The sequence below is a fragment of the Natator depressus genome, chromosome 1 (genome assembly GCF_965152275.1).
Source record: "Natator depressus isolate rNatDep1 chromosome 1, rNatDep2.hap1, whole genome shotgun sequence".
Lineage (NCBI taxonomy): Eukaryota > Metazoa > Chordata > Testudines > Cheloniidae > Natator > Natator depressus.
In genome coordinates, this window is record NC_134234.1 from 48554757 (window position 1) to 48578029 (window position 23273).

Sequence of the window (23273 nt, forward strand, 5' to 3'; positions counted from 1 at the left end):
TGCTTGTTACTTAATCCTTCAGTTATTTTTCATTGAGGACTAGTACTTTTTGAAATAAGACCATTACAAGTTTGAAAAATAAACTTCGGTTTTGGATCATTTTGTAAAATGCAAAAAGACATTTTGTAAAATTTCCTGACTGGTGAAAAACATCATTTATTTTGTTTGTCGTAATTTTTCTCAACAATAGCCTGAATTTTATCCAGGGCTTTGGAGCGGAGCCCGGAGCAGTAGAGCTGCAGGTTTTTGCCTTTAGCTGGAGCGGAGCTGGAGCACAGCTCCAAAGCCCTGATTTTATCAAACTTTCAAATATCCTCAATGTCTGAGAAATTTCAGTTGAAAGAGTGTTATTTTGGAAATTTATATCTACCTGAAAATGAGTGCTTTGTCATCAATTTTGGCATCAGACTGGTGTGACATAACACCATAATATTAAAACTGAAGTTTTAGTGAAGGCTTCCACGAATACTCTATTTTAAAAATAGATTTGTGGTGATACTGAAATATTTGTGTTCATATGTGGTCATCAGTTCCATACTCTTCTGATGTAAGAAATATTTTTACTGGAGTGCTGTAGGCTTAATTAGTCTCTGGAAAAAGTGCTAGAAAAAGAATTTCATACTAGGAAAAACTTCCAAATAAACAATTCTTAATCCATTCAACTATCAAATAGTGTTCATAAATTCTCTTTGATAATGATCAAGTATTTCTCCTTATTGGCTATTCCCTAATTGCCCTTCTCTGCATACTTAACTTTTCAGTTGTCACCATATGGAATTTTGACAGGTTTCAGAGTCGCAGCCGTGTTAGTCGGTATCCACAAAAAGAACAAGAGTACTTGTGGCACCTTAGAGACTAACAGATTTATTAGAGCATAAGCTTTTGTGGGCTACAGCCCACTTGATCAGATGCATAGAATGGAACATACAGTAAGAATATATATACATACATATAGAGAAGGTGGAAGTTGCCATACAAACTGTAAGAGGCTAATTAATTAAGGTGAGCTGTTATCAGCAGGAGAAAAAAAGTTTTGTAGTGATAATCAAGATGGCCCATTTAGACACTTGACAAGAAGGTGTGAGGATACTTAACATGGGGAAATAAATTCAATATGTGTAGTGACCCAGCCACTCCCAGTCTCTATTCAAGCCCAAGTTAATGGTGTCTAGTTTGCATATTTATTCAAGCTCAGCAGTTTCTAGTTGGAGTCTGTTTTTGAAGCTTTTCTGTTGCAAAATTGCCACCCTTAAATCTTTTACTGAGTGGCCAGAGAGGTTGAAGTGTTCTCCTACTGGTTTTTGAATGTTATGATTCCTGATGTCAGCTTTGTGTCCATTTATTTTTTTGCGTAAAGACTGTCCGGTTTGGCCAATGTACACGGCAGAGAGGCATTGCTGGCATATATCACATTGGTAGATGTGCAGGTGAATGAGCCCCCGATGGCATGGCTAATGTGATTAGGTCCTATGATGGTGTCACTTGAATAAATATGTGGACAGAGTTGGCATCGGGCTTTGTTGCAAGGATGGGTTCCTGGGTTAGTGTTTTTGGTGTGCAGTGTGTGGTTGCTGGAGAGTATTTGCTTCAGGTTGGGGGGGCTGTCTGTAAGCGAGGACTGGTCTGTCTCCCAAGATCTGTGAGAGTGAGGGATCGTTTTTCAGGATAGGTTGTAAATCTTTGATGTGCTGGAGAGGTTTTAGTTGGGGGCTGAAGTGACAGCTAGTGGCGTTCTGTTATTTTCCTTGTTGGGCCTGTCCTGTAGTAGGTGACTTCTGGGTACTCTTCTGGCTCTGTCAATCTGTCAAAGTGTTTTCACTTCAGCAGGTGGGTACTGTAGTTTTAAGAATGCTTGATAGAGATCTTTTAGGTGTTTGTCTCTGTCTGAGGGATTGGAGCAAATGCGGTTATATCTTAGAGCTTGGCTATAGACAATGGATCGTGGGGTGTGTCCTGGATGGAAGCTGGAGGCCTATAGGTAAGTATAGCAGTCAGTAGGTTTCCGATATAGGGTGGTGTTTATGTGACCATCGCTTATTAGCATAGTAGTGTCCAGGAAATGGACCACTTGTGTGGATTGGTCGAGGCTGAGGTTGATGGTGGGATGGAAATTGTTGAAATCATGACGGAATTCCTCAAGGGCTTCTTTTCCATGGGTCCAGATGATGATGATGTCATCAATGTAGCGCAAGTAGAGTAGGGGCGTTAAGGGACAAGAGCTAAGGAAGCGTTGTTCTAAGTCAGCCATAAAAATGTTAGCATACTGTGGGGCCATGCGGGTACCCATAGCAGTGCCACTGACATCAGGAATCATAACATTCAAAAACCGGTAGGAGAACACTTCAACCTCTCTGGCCACTCAGTAAAAGATACACAATGGTCAAAATTGCCCTATTAGGTAGATATTTTGTTATCTCCAAGGCCTATGTAGCTTGGTTTCCTGGCTTTGTTTGGTATTAGGAAAGATTTCCCCTGAAAGAATGCAAAAAAGTGAAATTTGCCTGGGCATGATTTTCCTCCCTTGCCTCCAGTTCTTCCCCTATCCCCTCAAAAATGGTTTTTAGACTTTCTACAAACAGGTCTGGAGCTTGGTCTTTTCCTTAATACCCTTTAAACATAATTTCTTGACTAGAACCTATTAAGGATAAGGCTGAGGCCTTTGTCTCATCCTGTAGTTAAGTGTTTCTTTGGGGAAGTTTTTCTTGTAAGGTAAGACTTATTTCTGAGATGATTACTTTTAAGTTTCATAAGTTGTCCTCAGCTTTTAGGGTTGTTTACTTTGGCTGCTAATTTTGCCTGCAGTAAAAGGACTTACCCAAAAAGGGTGTGTGCGTGTGGGGAGTGGGGGGAAAGAATTTTTCAGCTTAATTGTAACTTAGTGTTGATCACTTCAAATATCAAACGCTTTCTTCTCAGAGCTCAAAATGTCAGAGCCATGGCTGTTTTAAAGCTGAAACTGAAAGTTCTCCTTGCATACCTTTGCAAGGCATTACAGGCTTCATAATTTGGCATCGGGATGGTCAGTCTCTGCTAGAAGAGAACTGGGAGCTGGAACCATGCAACAGAAGTGTTCCCATTATGACTGAAGAGCCAGTAGACCTGCTACTTTAGTGTATTGCTGCAGATTTGAGAATGGATAGGAGCAGATGTATAGATTTCCTCTACTTGTAAATCCAGGTTTTTGCAACTGTCCATTTGAGATTCTGCAACAAACCCAACCCACTTTTTGACACCAGAATTAAGTAGTCAAATGTCTGAGAATAATACTTAAATTTTCATTCATAGATCTCAAAACACTTTAGAAGGATGATTAAGTATTATCCCCATTTTGTGGGTGGGAATATTATTCAATGTTAGTTTTCTCATATTTTTTTAAAAAGTTGAGTGTGAGTGCTATGGAAAATTCCAAACTGTAGAACCTCATAGAGTGCAGCTAAGAAGGAAGAGGTTGTCTGGTAATTGGTTTAACTGCCTAGAGGAGTGACACCTACAGGAAGAAGTCAATGGATGCATTTTTTAATGTTCCAGAAACCAGAATTACAGATAAGGAAAAATGTCCTTATTGGAATAACTAATAGTTGCCTGGTAGATTTATATGCTCTTGAATTTCTGAAACATTCTCCTTTCTCTCCCTCACTCCTCATACCTAGCAAAGTTCTTAGTGTGAAATACCTGCATGTGGAGTTTAAAGTCCTCCTCCAACATTTGAGTCATTAGTGAATGAAAAACTGCATTCTCCTTTTCTGACCTCACATGCACATTTTTTCTGCTAGGTATGACATACTCATTTGTAGTTATTGGGACGTTTAGTGTGAAGGGGATTGTAAATGTCTCAGTAAAATACAAATAGCATAGTCCTCCAGAAATACATTTCTACTCCTTGCTATTGCAGGTGGTGTTGATGGTTGCTTTTACAGTTGTGTTGCTGTACTGTTAGTCACTCTTGTTCCTCTGCCTCGCAAAAACACACAACAAAAAAAACCCCTTCAGTTAAACAGTGTGACAGCTTATGGTATGAATGTGCTTCATTCATTGTAGTGAGAAACAAACTTCAGCTGAGGTTATTTATCTACTATTTGTTTATTTTAGAAGCAGTTAAAAACAAACAAAATCCCTAAGATAATAAAATGCAAAAAATTGTGAATGCAGTGTTAAGATTAGATTTAAATACAAAAGGTAATTAAATGTAATGTTTCTCATACAAACAGCTCATTTTCATTGTTCATAAAATATTTTTATTACTAGTTAAACTATTAAATGATTCTCTAAATATATCCATAATATGCCACGAGGCTGTAGTACTGTTAAATTAAAACTTTAAACTTTGACTTTGTGATTAAACATCTAATACTGATATCATTTTTTTACATTTAATATACTGGGGTATTACCCAGCATTAGTAATAAGTCTGGTTCTGATTATATAGCCTTACAGAATTGTGCTCACACTGTCTCCATTTGCTAGCATAAAATGTCAAGTCTTCACTTCAAACAGATTTTTCTTATTTTGTGATTTTCAGACAGATGCCAGCAGTAAAGCTATATTCTCAAAAGTGATGGTCATTACAAGTAAGTCTGATTAAATATTTTATGCTGTTAAAAATTAGAATTGAAATATGATGTTTCCTGGTTTTCAAATATTTGGTACATTAGCCTGTAAACTTTTTACAGCAAACTTTGCATTTTACTTTGTTTTTTCAATGAGAGGGATCATCAAGGCAACAGAAAAACACTATTACTTATAAAATAGTACAGAGTCTCAAATCACAGAACTAGTTACATGGTACTGATATTCTTTCTCACACTTTGACAACATTTCTAGAGATTACAGTAAAATAGTCAGATGAATATGGATGACACAAGTAAACAACTTGTCCTGCAGCATTTATAGTAGCACACAAAATATATTAGAAGGTGATGTTGGCTGCAGATTTAACACTGGCTGTCTGCTTAAGTTTTGTATTGAAATGTGTGTTCTGACCACAACAGATGTTCATGAACCAAAGGGACTTGTTTTTTGGTGTAGATGATCATTATAAATGTGAGACTTTGTACAAGAGCGAACCTTTATGTAAAATCTGAAATTCTTCCAAAAGGAAACTAGTTAAAGAAACATGATAAGAAAGTAAAGAATTGGAGAACATAAACATAAAATAAAAATTTTAGTTTAAAATTATTTTTTAAATTTATCTTAAATCATGAATTAGTTTTATCCAAGCTGGTTCAAATAACAAAGGCTTCACATAAAGTGTGCCATTTGTGAAAGAATTTAGCACATGATAGAAGTTTCTATTGTTTGCCTTTAGCCTTCTCCTGAATCTTTTTTTCCTCCATGGTAGGAGGGATGGTCAGTTTGTAACTTCTTGTTTCCTTCAGTTCTAAGTTATGTAATTTTTAGAATAAATATTTTTGTATGAAATTGTCTAAGAAAGATTGCTTATTATTAGCTTTAACAGGCATGTATTGGTCTTCTACCCTTGTTGTCGTTGTCACCCATTCCTTAATGTACCAGCAGAAAAAGTATGCTGATTAGTATTAAATGCTGCCATTGCTAAAAGACTGGGGGGTTTTATTTTTTTTATTTATGTTCAGTAATCTTCTATTTACTGTCTAAGGAAGGGCTTCTCAAACTTTTTTCGACAATAAAGATCTCGTCATAAAGTATAGGGCTAGTGGAAAAGTAACTTTGTTAAAATGGCAGTGTGAGGCTCCATGTTTATATGTAAGTGATATGTAAATTGGATAAGATCAATTTGTGTAAATACATTTTGTATTTTTAGTAAGTACCAGCCTTGCTGTGTTGTTCCTGATCTACATCTCCCTAGTAATAAAGTTTCTATAGGTCAAATGCTGGCCCATCACCATTTCTGCCCTAGCTCTTTGTATTACCAGCAGAATAGAGAAGCCTCAGGCGGCAGCAAGGAGAGGGAGCTGTCTGGTGTGGGCTCGATGAGGGAAGCAAAGAGAGGAGGCTGAGAGCACAGGGGGAAGAGTTTTAGAAATGGACATTGTAGTTAAAATCAGCAGTGTGAAATATGAGGCTTCATTCTGTTTTTCCTCTTCAGTGCTTTTATCAAGCAAGTAAACATTTGCTTAAAAATTAAAATTTGCCAAGTTGGTACTAATTTGAAGATTTTTAATATTTAAAGGAAACTTGCCAGATCCTGGTAAGGCTCAGGATTTCATGAAGAAGTTCACACAAGTTCTGGAAGATGATGAGAAAATAAGAAACCAGTTAGAAATGCTTGTTAGCCCATCATGTTCTTGCAAGCAGGCTGAAGGATGTGTGGTAAGAATAGCTTTCAGAATATTTGATGTTTTGGTAACTAAATTGGTTATTAACCTATTTCAAATATATATTGCAGCGAGAAATTACAAAGAAGTTGGGCAATCCCAAACAACCTACAAACCCTTTCCTGGAAATGATTAAGTTTCTTCTGGAGAGGATAGCCCCTGTGCACATTGATACAGAATCAATCAGGTATGTATTTTGATTGGGTTGCAGATAAACTAATCGAAGCTTTGAGATGTAAATAGTGGCTTGTCAACAAGACACAATCAGATTAAAGTATTTTTAGATACTGTATTATTGTATCTATTATTAGTAACATCATAGATTAAAACTGTTTTAAATTAAATTTTTCAGCATTTGTACTGTTTGTTTACTTTTTCCATTTCATTCAGCATTGAAAACAGCTGAACCACTGAAATTATTCCATTTAAAAATCTACACCAAAATCTTTGTTCCCCGCATGGTCTTATCTCAGTCTCTGGACAGGTCCTGAAAAGATTATTTTAGAATCAACCTACCTGAAAAGAGTGGAAAAGTTGGATTGGATTTCTTGTTTTCTTTGTAATTATTAGAACCAGTTAATTGTATGTCCATTCCAAAAAACCTGTCATATTGTAAGTATGAACAATCATAAAAGCAATAGAAAACATGCACATTTTAATTAACTGTAATAATATTCATGTAGTTCATTACAAACAGTAATATTTCTTTCAGAGTAGCAGCCGTGTTAGTCTGTATTTGCAAAAACAAAAGGAATACTTGTGGCACCTTAGAGACTAACAAATTTATTTGAGCATAAGCTTTCGTGAGCTACAGCTCACTAGACATATCAATTGAACTTCCTTTTCCCACATTCACCTGCCTCATTCTGTACATACTTTCCAACTTCTGCAACAAAGGAAGTAGGAGTCCTGCAGTCTCAGTCACTACACAACCCTAATTCATTCCCTGATCACCATGTGTCTTGTGCACTGAATAAGGCAAGGGTCCTGTGGAAAGATCAGTATATGATCGTGTAATTGAAATCTATCATAATATTGAGGCACAAAGAAATGCAGAACTAAGATTGTACAGACTGTCTTAATTCTCCCAATTCGTAACTTTTGAGTGTTTACTTTTCAACCTTAACAGTCTTTTGAGGTAGTTGGTTTTTGTATGCAATTTCCTAATTTCTTTTAGAAGGCAAACTGAACAAACAGAATTCTATAACCTATAATTCTATAATTGGTAACCATATTGAGCTCTATGTGGGTTATTAGCAGGCTTGGGGCCTTTAGATTCACATCACAGACCTTTACTACTTGTCCTAATGGAATAACTGGTAGCAGTAGTAGGCTTTGTCAGCGGATAGCACAGTTATTTGCAAGACAGCCTGGTTTTGGCTCCCCTCTGCTCCTCACCCCTCTTCATTTGAGACAGACTGCTTTCTTTTCCTCCTTCATGCTGTCTGGGTGCTAGCACAGGGTATCGAGAGTACAGGAGAGACTATCTCCCTGTTGTCAGTTTTGGTGCTTGATAAGTAATTGCAGGAAAAGCCATTCTCAGGGCTTGTCTATGTTTATGGATAAATCAGCACTGCTGCAATCAGTGCTGTTGTGTCAATTTAGCGCGTCTGGTGAAGACAAGCTAAGTCAATGGCAGAGTGCTCTCCCATCAACATCTGTACTCCATGTCACTGAGAGGTAGAAGTTAGCAGGAGAGCGTCTCCTGTAGACACAGTGCAGTGTAGACACTGCTGTAAGTCGACCTAAATTACGTTGACTTCAGTTACGTAACTTTCGTAACTGAAGTAGCGTCTCTTAGGTCAACTTACAGCTTTAGTGTAGACCAGCCCAGCAGTCTCTGCAACCCTGGTGTGAAGGATGCTTGGTGCCAACAGAATGTTCAGAGAATTTACCTGCAATCCTCTGAGCATGTGGAAGTGGCAGTTCTCAGACTTGGCCAGGTTTCTTCAAATTTTCAGAGTCAACATAAAAGCACTTCACTGCCTCCAGAGTGACTCTCTTGCCAAACTTCAGATTGCCTGTTCCAAAACATGCAGGTGCTAGAGTTTTATGAAAGAAATGGTTGTAAGAATTTTTTGACATGGGGAAAAATATATTGTTTTGCTGTGCTTTTTCTCCTGAAATTTCTGAACGATTTTCAGGGGCTTTCAGTAAAAGCCTGGTGAGAATACCTGGCATAGTTTTCAATTAGAATAGTTAGTTGTTAATACTTTATCCCTGTCCTTTTTTGTTCAAAAACAATTTTTATTTTCTCCTCATAGGGAGGGCTGTAGGTTTCTTTTTTTCCACCACTGCAGCACAGTATTCATGCCCTGCTCCCTTATGGAGAGAGTATGCTCCCTTAGGGGCATGCCTGACTCCCCAGGTTCCAAATGCTGCAGTACGTGCAGGCTTTCTATCTCTCTCTGACGGGTACTCTCAGTATGTCCGGTGTCTGAGCAAGACACATACCGCAGAAGTGCTCACACTGTCACAATCTGAAAGCACCAGAAAGGCAAGAGAGCTCCAACTTAAACTTCTCTTCATGGAGAAGTGTGTCTGCCCAGCGTATGAGCCTGAGGTACGCACCCCACCTGGCCAGAAATTGCCAAATGCAGCCTCTGACAAGGGCTCTCCTTCCATTGCCCGGGCTCCCAATCAGCCTGCTCAGAAGGCAGCAAAAAACCCAGGTTACCACATCCCCAACATTGGAGTTGGCCAAGAAAAGGCACTCCGCTAATGGGCAAACACTCCCAGTGCCGACCACACCGCCATGTCAACAGCCGGAACAGTGGCACCTTCCGGCACCATTGGTACCAAGAAAATCAAAGCCGTCAAGCAACCGAGCTCGGACACAGGCACCAAGGGGAAAATGAAACCCCATGCCGCGATACCACCGGACACGACTAAACGGTCGGTACCGAGTACCTCGACACCTCTTCTGCTAATGATGTCACCTACTGTGGACATCATGCACTCTAGTCACACTCCGATGTGGGAGTTTAGTATATGTGTACTCCTAAACATTTTTTTGGACTTGGGGATTTCCAACAATAGATCTTTTTGCAACTGTACAAAATACCAAATGCCCCCAGGGCAGGACTCGGTCCACACACTCTGGATGATGCCTTCCTCATCAAGTGGAACGCTCACCTCCTATATGCCTTCCGTCCCAACCCCATCTTAGTCCACGTGCTTCACAAGATCAGACAAGACAGATCCAGAGTGATCTTAATAGCCCCCACATGGTCGCAACAGACATGGTATCCTTACCTTCTCCACATAGCAGTCTGTTAACCACGTATACACCTACTTCTACCTTGGCTGCTATTGCAAGACGTCATCCATCCGGATCCCCAAAGACTTCCATCTCAAAGCGTGGTTACTGCATGGCTCTCAGGATTTGAAATGACATGTTCCGCAAAAATACAAAACATCTTGTTAAACAGCTGGAGGACGACTACCTGACTCACATACATAAGTGGAGGTGATTCGACTCATGGTGCCAATGCAAACAGGCCACACATGTCAGCCCCCTTACCTCTCATTCTAGACTACTTGCTAGAACTAAAACAGATGGGCTATCACGGTGTTCCATCACAAAGTAGATGGATTCTCTTTTACACACCCGCTTACTAAATGCTTTCTTAAGGGCCTCTCTAATTCCTACCCGAAAGTTCGAAATCCTGACCCACCATGGGACCTCAACTGAGTCCTCCACACCCTCACCCCCATCTGTTTGAGCGCATGGCTACAAGCTCCCTGCTACACCTTTCCATGAAGGTTGCATTCCTAGTGGCCATTTATATCTACCAGGAGGGTGGCAGAACTGGGAACTCTCATGGCTGACCCACCTTAAATAATCATTTTCAAAGATAAAGTATCCCTCAGACCAGTGGTTCTCAAAGCCGGTCCGCCGCTTGTTCAGGGAAAGCCCCTGGCGGGCTGGACCGGTTTGTTTACCTGCCGCGTCTGCAGGTTCGACCGATCGCGGCTCCCAATGGCCGCGGTTTGCCGCTCCAGGCCAGTGGGGGCTGCAGGAAGCAGTGCAGGCCAAGGGACATGCTGGCTGCCCTTCCCACAGCCCCTATTGGCCTGGAGCAGCGAACCGCGGCCAGTGGGAGCCGCAGTCGACCAAACCTGCGGATGTGGCAGGTAAACAAACTCGTCCGGCCCGCCAGGGGCTTCCCCTGAACAAGCGGCAGACCGGCTTTGAGAACCACTGCCTCAGACTACATCCCAAGTTTCTGCCTAAAGTTGCTTCATCCTTTCACCTCAACCAAACAATCCACTTCCCAACACTTTTCCCAAAACCACATGTGGATAGATGACAGTCGAGATTACGCTCCTTGGATGTCCGCAGGGCTATAGCCTTCTACACTGACGGAACAAAATCTTCTTGCAAGTCTCCAAAACTGTTAGTCGCAATCGCCAAATGATCAAAAGGCAACACCATATCCAAACAATGGCTATCCAAATGGATATCAGACTGCATAAAACTTTATTTCTGGCATGACCGACAGCCCCCTATGGGGATCCACACACATTGTACCAGAGCCCTATTAGCCTCTATATTGTTTCTTAACAATGTTCCCATCACGGAAATCTGTAGTGCTACAACCTGGGCCTCACCCCATGCATTTACCCAGCATTATGCTTTGTAACAACATGCATCTTCCGATACGCTGTTCAGTCACACTGTGCTGTCATCTGCTATGACTTCAACTCTCTCCTTCCACCAGAGGGCACTGCTCTGAAGTCACCGAAGTGGACCACCCATGGGGATATCACTCGAAGAAGAGGAGAAAGTTACTCACCTTGTGCAGTAAAGGACATTCTTTGAGATGTGAGTGCTCCATTACCCTTCCTCCTCCCCTTTACTTCGGAGTTTAGTACTAAGCTCTGCAGTAGAGAGAGAACACAGGGGGTGGGGGTGGTCGGGGGGGGGGTTGGTCGCACACTGCCAGTTAACCACGTGAAGCAGCACAAGACAGAGACCGCGCAAGTGCAACCCAATCGGGCACTGCTACCATACATCTGTGATTACAAGCACAGGGATGCACGGACACCTAAAGTGGAGCACTCACAGGGACACACACATCTTGAAGAACCTCCTTTACTGCACAAGATGAGTAACTTTCTCTTGTGTCAGTGATGAGAGGAGGAAATGGGCAATAGAGGAAAAAGAAATGTCTTGAGCAAGCAGTCAGGGGCCTATCAGAATTATCATAATTAGTATGGTGTAAACTATATCTTAATGAACACTCTAGAAAACAGGTGACATTAAAGAACATGACACTTGCAGTCAAGCAGTTAAGAAAAGCAAGCAGCTGGTCTTGACAATATTTCATCAGATTTGCTAAAGAGTGGAGGCTCAGATTTAGTTCACTGGCTTCAAAGAGTTATCTTAAGTTTGAGAAACCAGTAATATTTCAGAAGATTGGAAAAGGATCTGCATCATTACTTTTTTTTCAAAAAAAGGAAAAAATCATCTTGCTCAAATTATAGGGGAATAACACTGCTGTCAGTCCCAAGGAAGGTGTCTACTAAATTGACTGGAATAGTGTCTGAACCCAAAAATGAGGGACAACCAGTATGGTTTCCATACAGGTCAATCTACAATCCATGCTATATATGCTCTGCAGAATGTTATTGAAAAACAACTAAAGTGACAACAGGAAGTGGCATCACATTTGTAGACTTTGCAGCCACTTTTGCTGCATCAGTGAGCACTGTGGATACTGTTCTGCCAGTATGGGGCGTCTGAGGACTTACTGTCCCTAGTAGAGAAACTGTATAGTGATCCATTGACCCTCACACAGCTAAATGTTTGTATTACAGACTGGTTTTCAGTAGAACCAGGAGTACACCTGGAGGATGTGTTTTTCCTATGTTGTTTAACGTTCTGATACACCATGTGATAGCAAAGCTGACTGACATCAAAGTACAGCTGTAAAATTAAAAATGCATCTTTAGCGGATCTAGAGTATGCAAATTATATTTCCTTATTTGGAGAGCCTACTTACCAACTGCAGCTAATGCTGGAAGAGCTGTGAAAAAGTGCAGAACCTGAGATCAGTGGGAGTCACGGCACACTGTACTCTCATTGGGTGCATGTCACCATGTTGGCCTTTCTCGCAGAGATGCTGTGTCAAGACATTTGTAAAGCAGCCATGTGGTCCTCCATCCACACCTTTACTGCTCACTATGCCATCATCCCAGCAGCGGTGGCAGATGCGACAGTGAGCCACACTGTGTGTTACAACCTATGACTTCTTGTGAGTCCTCGCACCCACCTCCACTCTGAGCACTGCTTGCTGCTCATCCACGTCTGGAATCCAAATAGGGACCATCACTCGAAGACAGAGGAGATTACTTGCTATAATTGGAGGTGGTTCAAGATTTGTGGTCCCTATTTGGATTCCAGTATCCACCTTCCATCCCCTCTACTGCAGGTTCTGTTGCTTGCTGGTAAGAGGGACCTGGAGGCGCGTCAACGCACCACGCGGCCGACTCACGGTCATTGTGCGGGTCAGTGGGCACTACTACAAACAGTTACAGCTCTGGTGCATGATGCGCATGCACCCCCACATCTGGAATCCAAATAGGGACCACACATCTCGAAGAACCTCCAGTTACAGGAAGTAACCTCCTCTTTCAGAGTTTTCAAAGGCTTCTGTTTGGTTTGTGGGATGTCTGGGTGACAACTAAAATATAGGTGTTCAACATGATAGTGATGAGAGCTGTTATATGGAGCAGAAACATGTCTGTTAAAAACAGCTGAAGTGAGGAAACTAAACTGTTTTCATTGTTAAAAGTTAGGGCGTTTTAGAAGTTTGAGAGGGACTTTGTGGGAGGGAGACATAATATCACTGTAGTTAGGAAGGGCCTCATCACCAGTGCCAATGCTGCTCCTGTCTCCTCCGCCTGCGCCTGTATCCACAAGACAACCTAACCATGGATGCCTCTACCCAGATCCTGGTGTGGACTTGCAGAGACTGTGGTCTGCGTTTCCCACTGACAGGCTGGGGGGATCATCCAGTGTGAAAGGTGCCTCCTGGTGGAATCTCTCAGGAAGCATGTGGGAGAGCTACAGGAGGAGGTGGCTAGGCTGAGGAGCATCCATGCCCACGAGGAATTCCTCGAGAATATTTATATGGAGGCATCCAAGGCTGAGGAAGCTATCCAGCTACAGAGGACTGCTGTCACACCACTGGGGGAAGAGGATATGGTTCTGTCACAGGAAGGACACTGGCTGCTGGTTACTTCTGGCAGCAGGCAGTGCTCCACCCCTACTCCCAACCCACCCACCATGGTGATGGAAAACCAATATGCTGGTCTGGCAATGAGTGATGAGGAATCACCCCCAAAGGTGCAGGAGGAGAAGCCATGTACCCACAAGTTGGGAGGATCACAGCCACCACTCCCAGGAGGAAACATTGGGTAGTGGTGGTTGGTGACTCTCTTCTGAGGTGGACAGAGGCACCCATCTAGCTCTGACATGGCATTGTGGGAAGTATGCTGCCTGCCAGGGGCCCGTATCTGAGATGTTTATGGAGGGATTGTCGTGGATCATCCGGCCCTCTGACTACTACCCCATGCTATTCATCCATGTGGGCATTAATGATACTGCAAGGTATGATCCTCAGCAGATCAGAGGTGGCTACAGGGCTCTTGGAGTAAGGGTGAAGGAGTTGGAGTGCAGGTGGTGGTCTCTTTGATCCTTCCAATCAAAGGTTGGGGCCCCACTGGAGACAGATGCATCCTGGAGGTGAATGCCTGGCTGTGAGGATGGTGTTGCCAGGAGGGCTTTGGCTTCCTTGTCAACGAGATGCTGTTCCAGGAAGAAGGACTGCTAAGCAGAGATAGGGTCCACCTATCGAGGAAGGGGAAGAGCATATTTGGATGTAGACTGGCTAACCTCCTGAGGAGGGTTTTAAACTAGGTTCGAAGGGGGCAGATGAACAAAGCCCATAGGTAAGTAAAAAACATGGAGATGTGGGAGAAGGGTCTGTTACAGCAGGTATAAGGGAGAGACCAGACAGATCTGGGGTGGGAGTGGGGGAGAGGAAATCAAATCAATATCTTAGATGTCTGTATACTAATGTGAGAAGTATGAGGAATAATCAGGAAAACTCAAAATGCTAGTAAATAAACACAACTATGATATAGTTGGCATCACATATTGACTTGGTGCAATAACGTGCATTACTGGAATATTGGTATAGAAGGGAACAGCTTCTTCAGGAAGGACAGGCAGGGAAAAAAAGGCAAGTTAGATGTCTTCAAGTCACCGGGGCCTGATGAAATGCATCCTAGAATATTCAAGGAGCTGACTGAGGAGATATCTGATCTATTAGCGATTTATCTTTGAAAAGTCATGGAAGGCGGGAGAGATTCCGGAAGACTGGAAAAGGGCAAATACAATGCCAGTCTATGCAAAGGGAAATAAGGACAATCCGGAGAATTACAGACTAGTCAGCTTAACTTCTGTACCTGGAAAGATAATGGAGCAAATAATTAAGCAATCAGTTTTTCAAACATCTAGAAGATAAGGTGATAAGTAACAGTCAGCATGGATTTTTCAAGAACAAATCGTCTCAAACCAACCTGACAGCTTTCTTTGACAGAATAACAAGCCTTGTGGATGGGGGGAAGCATTAGACGTGGTATATCTTGACTTTAGTAAAGCTTTTGATACTGTTTCTCATGACATACTCATGAACAAACTAGGGAAATGCAACCTAGATGGAGACACTGTAAGGTGGGTGCATAACTGGTTGGAAAACTGTTCCCAGAGAGTAATCATTGGTGGTTCACAGTCATGTTGGAAGGGCATAATGAGTGGGGCCCCGCAGGGATCAGTTCTGGGTCTGGTTCTGTTCAATATCTTCATCAATGATTTAGATAATGGCATAGAGAGTACACTTATAAAGTTTTGCGGACGATACCAAGTCCTTTGGAGGATAGTATTAAAATTCAAAATGATCTGGATAAATTGGAGAAATGGACTGAAGTAAATAGGATGAAATTCACTAGGGACCAATGCGGAGTACTGCACTTAGGAAGGAATAATCAGTTGCACACATACAGAATGGGAAATGACCACCTAGGAAGGGATCATAAGCTAAATAAAGTGGATCATAAGCTAAATATGAGTCAGCAGTGTAACACAGTTGTAAAAAAAAGCATACATCATTCTGGGATGTATTAGCAGGACTGTTAGCAAGACATGAGAAGTAATTATTCTTCTGCGAGTGATTGCTCATGTGTATTCCACAATAGGTGTGCGTGCTCGCCATGTGCACCGGTGCCGGAAGTTTTTCCCCTAGTAGTACCCATGGCGGGGAGCGACCGGGTAGGGTGGCCTTGCCTCTTCATGAAGGGGTGGCTAAGATTTCAAATGCCCTGTGGCAAACACCGGCCTCGTTGGCCCCCATCTCTAAAAAGGTGGAACGCAAGTACTTTGTATCCACTGAAGGTCATGAGTACCTGTATACCCACCAGGCACCCAACTCGTTGGTGGTCGAGTCAGTCAACCACAGGGAATGGCAGGGTCAGCCAGCCCTGACCCCAAAGAACAAAGACTCTCGGAGGCAGCCTCGGATGCTGTAGACACGGCCGCACGATCAGTGGCCTCTGCGGTGTCCATGAGATGGATGTCATGGCTCTTGCTCTCTGGGCTGTCCAGCAAGGCACAGGCTTCCATGCAGAATCTCCCGTTTGACAGGAAGGCTCTGTTTGTGGAGGAAACAGATACAAGGCTGCATGGCATGAAGGACTCCCGCACGACCCTCCAGACTCTGGGCCTCTATGTCCTGGCTCCAGCAAAACCGAAGTTCACGCCGCAGCAGACTCCTGCCCAGGCCGCCCTCCTGAAGTATGAGGCCGCCCATAAGAAGCAGCTGGACTATAAGAGACTCCCCCAGAGGCAGTCTCGGCCTGCCCCCCAGCCTGGGTCCTCCAAGGGCAAACAGGCAGGGAAAAGGCATTTTTGACGGGATGCTCGGGGGTACCCTGCCAGTCCTTACCAGGGATCCACCACCAATAAAGCTACCTTTCTCCAACCGGTTGTGTGCTTTCCTCCCGAAATGGTTGCGGCTAACCTTGGACCGATGGGTCCTCAACACCATCTCCCAGGGTTACACCCTCCAGTTTACTTCCTCCCCGCCCAACCACCCCCCATCCCCATCCCTCTTGGGGGAACCCTCCCATGAAGCTCTGCTCGAGCAGGAGGTGGGGTGGCTCCTGGGACTAGGAGCGATAGAGGTGGTGCCCGAGGAGTTCATGGGCATGGGGTATTACTCCCGCTATTTCCTTATCCCAAAGGCCAAAGGGGGACTCAGACTCATCCTCGACCTGTGAGGTCTGAGCCAGTACATGGTAAAACTCAAGTTCCGCATGGTCTCCCTGGCCTCCATCATCCCCTCTCTGGATCCCGGGGACTGGTATGCTGCCCTCGATCTGTAGGACGCGTACTTCTACATCCACATATTAGAGGGGCACAGGCACTTCCTCCGTTTCATGGTGGGACAGAATCATTACCAATTCCTGGTCCTCCCGTTTGGTCTGTTATTGCCCCCAGGGTGTTTACAAAATGCATGTTGGTTGTAGTAGCCTACCTCAGATAGCGGGGGGTCCAGATATTTCCCTATCTGGACGATTGGCTTGTCAAGGGCACCTCCCGGTTGCAGGTGAGGGATCACGTGGCGCTCCTTGTGTCCATGTGCACTGCCTTGGGCCTGTTGGTAAACAACACCACCTCCACGTTAGTCCCAGTCCAAAACATAGAGTTTATCGGGATGCTCCTGGACGCAGTATCGGCCAGGGTCTCTCTCCTGCCACACAGATTAGAGACCCTGAAAGGTCTCATCGACTCAGTCACAAGGTTCCCAGTGACAATGGTTTGCCTGCAACTCTTGAGTCACATGTCGGCATGCACATATGTGGTCCATCACGCCAGACTCAGGATGAGGCCCCTCTAGCTCTGGTTGGCCTCTAAGTTCTCCCAGACCTCGGACAGGATGGACAAGGTCCTCACAGCGCTGGACTCTGTGATCACCTCCCTACCATCATGATCCGCCCCAAACAATATGCTCCAAAGGGTTTCATTCAGGGACAGGGCCCCGTCGTTGGAGCTGGTGTCCGATGCATTGGACTTGGGTTGGGGGGGCCATGTGGAGAACTTTCAGACCCAAGGCCTGTGGTCGGCTCAAGACCTGACCCTACATATAAATGTCAAGGAGCTCAGGGTGGTGTGGCTGGCGTGCATGGCCTTCCACCCACACCTGGAGGGCAAGTTAGTCAGGGTCCTCAAGGACAACACAGCCTTGATGTTCTATATCAACAGGCAAGGCGGGGCCTGATCCTCTGCCTTCTGCCATGAAGCCCTCAGGCTGCGGGACATCTATATAGCCCACGACATCCACCTGAAGGCCTTCCACCTACTGGGCGCCCGGAATGAGAGGGCAGATCGCTTGAGCGGGGATTTTTCCCTCGCAACACGAGTGGTCCCTTCACCTGGAAGTGGCCCACCAGCTCTTCCTCAGGTGGGGAACTCCCCAGGTGGACCTATTCACGACTCGGCAGAACCAGCAATGCCCCTGGTTCTGCTCCAGGGGGAGCCTGGGGAGGGGCACTATCTCCAATGCCTTTCTCCTGTCCTGGTCAGGCCAGCCTCTCTACGCCTTTCCCCCGTTCCCTCTAATCAGCAGGGTCCTGGAGAGGATAAAGACGGGCAAGGCCCAGGTCCTCCTGATTGTCCTGGCATGGCCCAGGCAGCATTGGTACGGGACCCTCACGGGCCTGGTGGTAGCTCCACCGTGGCCGTTGCCACTCCGCCCGGACCTGCTCTCTCAGAACCAGGGCCGCTGCCTTCATCCCAGCCTAGCGGTTCTTCACCTCATGGCGTGGCTGGTCAGTGGTTAGGCGGAGAGGAAAGGGTGTGCTCAGAATAGGCTCAGCGCGTCCTCCTCAAAAGTAGACGGCCCTCCACTCACTGCACTTACTTGGCCAAGTGGTCCCGGTTCTCTAGGTGGGAGGCGGACCAGGGTGTCACCCCGTTGCTGCCCCGATCCAGCTTATTCTTGATTACCTCCTCTGCCTGAGGGCCCAGGGCCTGGCGCCCTCGTCAGTCAAGGTGCACCTGGCAGCCTAATGGGCCTTCCATCCGCCGGTGCAAGGGCACGCAGTATTTTCCCATGCTATGACTGGCCGGTTCCTTAAGGGTTTGGACCGTCTTTTTCGCAGTGGGACCTAAACCTGGTGTTGGCTCGTTTCACGGGGCCCCCTTTTGAACCGCTGGCCACATGCTCCTGGTCTCTCCTCTCGTGGAAGGTGGCCTTCCTGGTTGCAATCACATCGGCCAGGCGAGTCTCGGAGCTCAGGGCCCTGACCTCTGAGCCGCCATACACGGTCTTTTATAAGGACAAGGTCCAGCTCCACCTGCACCCCGCATTCCTCGCGAAGGTGGTCTCCACCTACCACATGGGTCAGGGCATTTTTCTATCAGTCCTCTGCCCTCAAGCGTCACGTGTCCAGTGAGGAGCACTGTCTCTACACACTCGCTGTGTGGCGGGCTCTGGCTTTCTACCTCGAGCGGACCAAGCCGTTCAGGAAGTCCTCGCAACTGTTTGTTGCCTCGGCGGAGCGTGCGAGGGGCCAGCGGATTTCCACTCAGTGGCTTTCCAGTAGGATCACTTCTTGCATCCGCTCCTGCTATGAGCTGGCAGGTGTCCCCCCGCCACCATTGTAAGGGCACACTTGACTCGGGCGCAGGCCTCTTCTGCTGCCTTCGTGGCCCACATCCCCATCCAGGACATTTGTAGGGCCGCCACGTGGTCTTCGGTTCAGACGTTCACCTTGCACTATGCGATCGTCTCCCAAACCAGGGATGACCCTGGGTTCATCAGGGCTGTCCTCTGTCCTGGGAACTTGTGAACTCCTACCCACTTCCAATTGATATAGCTTGGAATCACCTATTGTGGAATACACATGAGCAATCACTCAAAGAAGAAAAGACAGTTACCTTTTCCGTAACTGGTGTTCTTCGAGATGTGTTCCTCATGTCTGTTCCACATCCCACTCTCCTTTCCCTCTGTCAGAGTTGTCTGGCAAGAAGGAACTGAGGGTGGGGGGAGGGTGCAGCTCCCCTTATACTGCGCCAGGCAGATGCCACTCCAGGGGTCGTGAGGGGGGCTCCCCCTTACAGGTACTGCTAGGGGGAAAACTTCTGGCACCGGTGCACGTGGCGAGCATGCACACCTATTGTGGAATAGACATGAGCAACATATCTCGAAAACCAGTTACGGAAAAGGTAATGTTCTTTTCTGCTCTACTCTGTGCTGATTAGGCCTCAACTGGAGTATTGTGTCCAGTTCTGGGCACCACATTTCAGGAAAGAGGTGGACAAATTGGAGAAAGTCCAGAGAAGAGCAACAAAAATGATTAAAAGTCTAGAGAACATGACCTATGAGGGAAGTTGTTAAAAATTTGGTTTGTTTAGTCTGGAAAAGAGAAGACTGAGAGGGGACATAAGAGTTTTCAAGTACATAAAAGGTTGTTACAAGGAGGAGGGAGAAAAATTGTTCTTAACCTCTGAGGACAGGACAAGAAGCAATGGGCTTAAATTACAGCGAGGAAGGTTTAAATTGGACATTAGGAAAAACTTCCTAACTGTCAGGGTGGTTAAGCACTAGAATAAATTGCCTAGGGAGGTTGTGGAATCTCCATCATTGGAGATTTTTATGAACAGGTTGGACAAACACCTGTCAGGAATGGTCTAGATTATACTTAGTCCTGCCATGAGTGCAGGGGATTGGACTAGATGACCTCTGGAGGTCCCTTCCAGTCCTGTGATTAACATCCGTCGGTTCAATTTAATCATAAACAAGGAGATACTTAGGTGATCCCAACAAGTTGCAGTCTTGAACCAGCTGAGAAAAAGACAACTGCAGTGGTTGGGTCATGTCCAACACGTAGAAGAAGGTACACTTTTACAGAAGGTTTCTAGAGCTAAGGTTGAAGGAAGTAGAGTACGAAGCGAACCAGAAATGATGTTGGAAGATGCAATTATGAGGGGTTTAAACCTAAACTCTTCCATACTAACTCTTGCTGAAGGAAGAAGTATTTGCAAGGGATCGTTCAAAATGGAAGTCCATTTTGCACACCACCATGGCTACATCTTAGCAACGTGAAGTTGCTGCTGCTTAAGTATAGCTGTTGCTGCCAGCTCCATCTTCAATTCAAATATGTTTTTAAGAGCGACCAGAAGTAATATGTTTGTGCGGATGTTTTGACTAGGCCTAGTCAGGAAACAGGAAAATTTTGAGTTTTTGAAAAAATGTCATCCTAAACTCCCTTTCTGCGAGAGCGAACCCAGGGATTACGTACAATATTTTTCAGGAGTGTCTCTCTGAGCAGCTGCCTCTGCATTGCCAAACATGTCTAGTCTGGCAATCACAGCTCCCCTTCAAGTGTAATGCAAGGAAGAGCAATCAAGCATTACTTCCAATTTTACAGTATCTGTCATCTTTAATGTACACTTAGAAAGAAAAAAGTATAGATTTTATTTTACCACTCATCTCCTAAAATTCTGGCTGTAGGCTAAATAACGAGCAACCCCTGAGTTTATCAGTTCTAAGAAACCATGATAGCCAGTAATCTGAAGTGGAAAAATAACGTTTTAACTAACTTAATTTTCTAGTAGCACTCAAACTATTCACTTATTTCGCATTGGTCTCCCTTAAACAGAGTAATTTATTTACAGCTTATATATTCATTATTGTAAACAAGGCGGTTTTGTGAGTGTAAATATTACATTAGAGCCATCATCTCAAATTATATATTAGGGAAGAGCAATCAGATATTTGTGTAAGGCTGATTAACAGTGCCTTTCTAATAGATTTGAACTTAATGTTTTAGAAATGGATTTGTTTGCTGAAATCTGCAGTAATTTGTAAATTTGAGTCAACGTTCTGTTTTTCCATTTCTCAGTGCCCTTATCAAGCAAGTAAACAAGTCTATAGATGGAACAGCAGATGATGAAGATGAAGGTGTACCTACTGATCAGGCAATCAGAGCAGGTCTTGAATTGCTTAAGGTAAATTTTCTCTTGTTGTTCAGTGAACAGTAAGATAGCTTTTTTTAAAATTCTCTAAAATAACTTTGTTAAAATATATTATTAATTCTAAATTTCATAAGTTACTGTAGGCTTTACAGCAGTTATCCAGAAGAAAATGTTTTCCATACTCTTCACGTTAGATAGAGTAATGAAGTGATAGAGCAATAGAAACTATAATTGCAAGCTCAGTATCTTTTCACAACTATACTCAAATATTACTGTGTCCTTTTTTCATGCATGACGTAAATAACAAGGTAGTGAGGATATTTATATACACCATGCTATATATTCTCTTTACTTTCAATTTTAAAATAAATTTTTATTCTCTTTTGGAGGTTCGGGTCTGAGCTATAGCTATTGGAGTGCGCATTTGCCTGCACTTCCATCCATCACCTTCTGGTTTTATTCCTTTGTCCTGTTGTACGTACACACACACACACACACTAGCAATCATTAGTGCAACCATTTTCACCTTTATCATATGTATTGTCTTGTGTTGCTGCATAACTTGTCAATCAAGGTACTGATTGGATTGATTGATTGGTGATCCCTCGATTTGAGGATGATCTCTACATGGATTTACATATGGGTCCTGAGATGACTCAGGAGTCTGATCCTGAAACTGCAAATCTGTCTGCAGTAGCTACAGACATTTTTGTGGCAGGCCAGCAGCCTGCTGGGAGGAAGTTATTTCTTTTTCCTTCCTCCTCTGTACCTTTTCAGCTTCGAGGGCAAGGTGCTTCTTGAAGCAGGCTGCTGCCTGATAGAGGATATGGTGCCATTGGGGTCAGATGGTAGTTTGCTCTTCCCAGCTTGCGATGTCCACATCAGTTTTCTTAAGACATGCTTTCAGTGTGCCTTTGTAGCGTTTCCTCTGACCACCATGGAATCTCTGACCAGGGTGAGCTGAGAGTAGAGGACTTGTTTTGGGAGGCGAGAGTCTGGCATCCACACACAGTGTCCAGCCCAGCGAAGTTGGTGCATGAGGATCATTGCTTCAGTGCTAGTGACTGGCTTCGGCGAGGATGCTGGCATTAGTGCGGCGATCTTGCCACTTGATGCGAAGGATCTTCCAGAGGCATCGCTGGTGATACCTCTCCAAACTCTTGAGGTACTGTCAATAGGTCACCCAGGTTTCACATCCATAGAGGAGTGTAGGAACAATTGTCTTATCAACCTCGATCTTCATGTCCTGTCATAGGTCATGGTCCGTGAAAACGCGTCGGAGCAATTTCCCAAAGGAAACACCTGTGCACTGGACCCGATGCTGGATCTTACTGTCGATTTTTGCATTTTGAGAAAGTTGGCTACTGAGCTAGCAAAAGTGCTCAGCTTTCTCCAAAGTTTGGCCCTCAGTGGTGATTTGTGTTGGGTCATGTGCAAGGCCTGAAGCAGGCTGATAGAGAACTTTAGTCTTGTCAATATTGAGTGAGAGTCCTAGGCTTTGGTAAGGTTGTGCAAGAAAATCCAGTATGGACTGAAGGTCATTCTCAGTGTGCATGAAGATGACGCAGTCATCAGCACGCTGAAGATCAGTAATGGAGGCACTGAAGACTTTAGACTTAGAGCGGAGATGTCGAAGGTTAAAAAGCTGCCCATCCATTCTGTATTTAATGTCAACTCCACTGGGGAGATGATCTTTAACGAGGACCAAAATGACTGCTAAATAGATGGAAAACAGGATTGGAGCAATAATGCATCCTTGCTTAACCCCAGTTTTGAGGGCGAACGGTTCCGTCTCAAGGCCATTACAGAGAACCATGACCGATCATGGAGAAGCATTAGGACCTTAATAAATTTTGGAGGGCAGCCAAATCTGGCCAGTACCTTCCACAGGGCTTCGCGGTTGACAGAGTCAAAGGCCTTTGTCAAATCGA

General features: G+C 44.4%; 1 protein-coding gene across 3 annotated transcripts in view; it reads left to right on the forward strand.

Moving 5' to 3' along the window:
* The window catches only part of PDS5B (PDS5 cohesin associated factor B), a 265363-nt gene that overhangs the window by 161272 nt on the left and 80818 nt on the right, over positions 1-23273 (forward strand). For all 3 annotated transcript variants that reach the window (XM_074959450.1, XM_074959431.1, XM_074959440.1), the window contains exons 15-18: positions 4520-4568; positions 6149-6288; positions 6365-6480; positions 21270-21375. In XM_074959450.1, coding sequence (XP_074815551.1) covers positions 4520-4568; positions 6149-6288; positions 6365-6480; positions 21270-21375 — 411 coding nt within the window. The remainder of the gene's footprint in view (positions 1-4519; positions 4569-6148; positions 6289-6364; positions 6481-21269; positions 21376-23273) is intronic.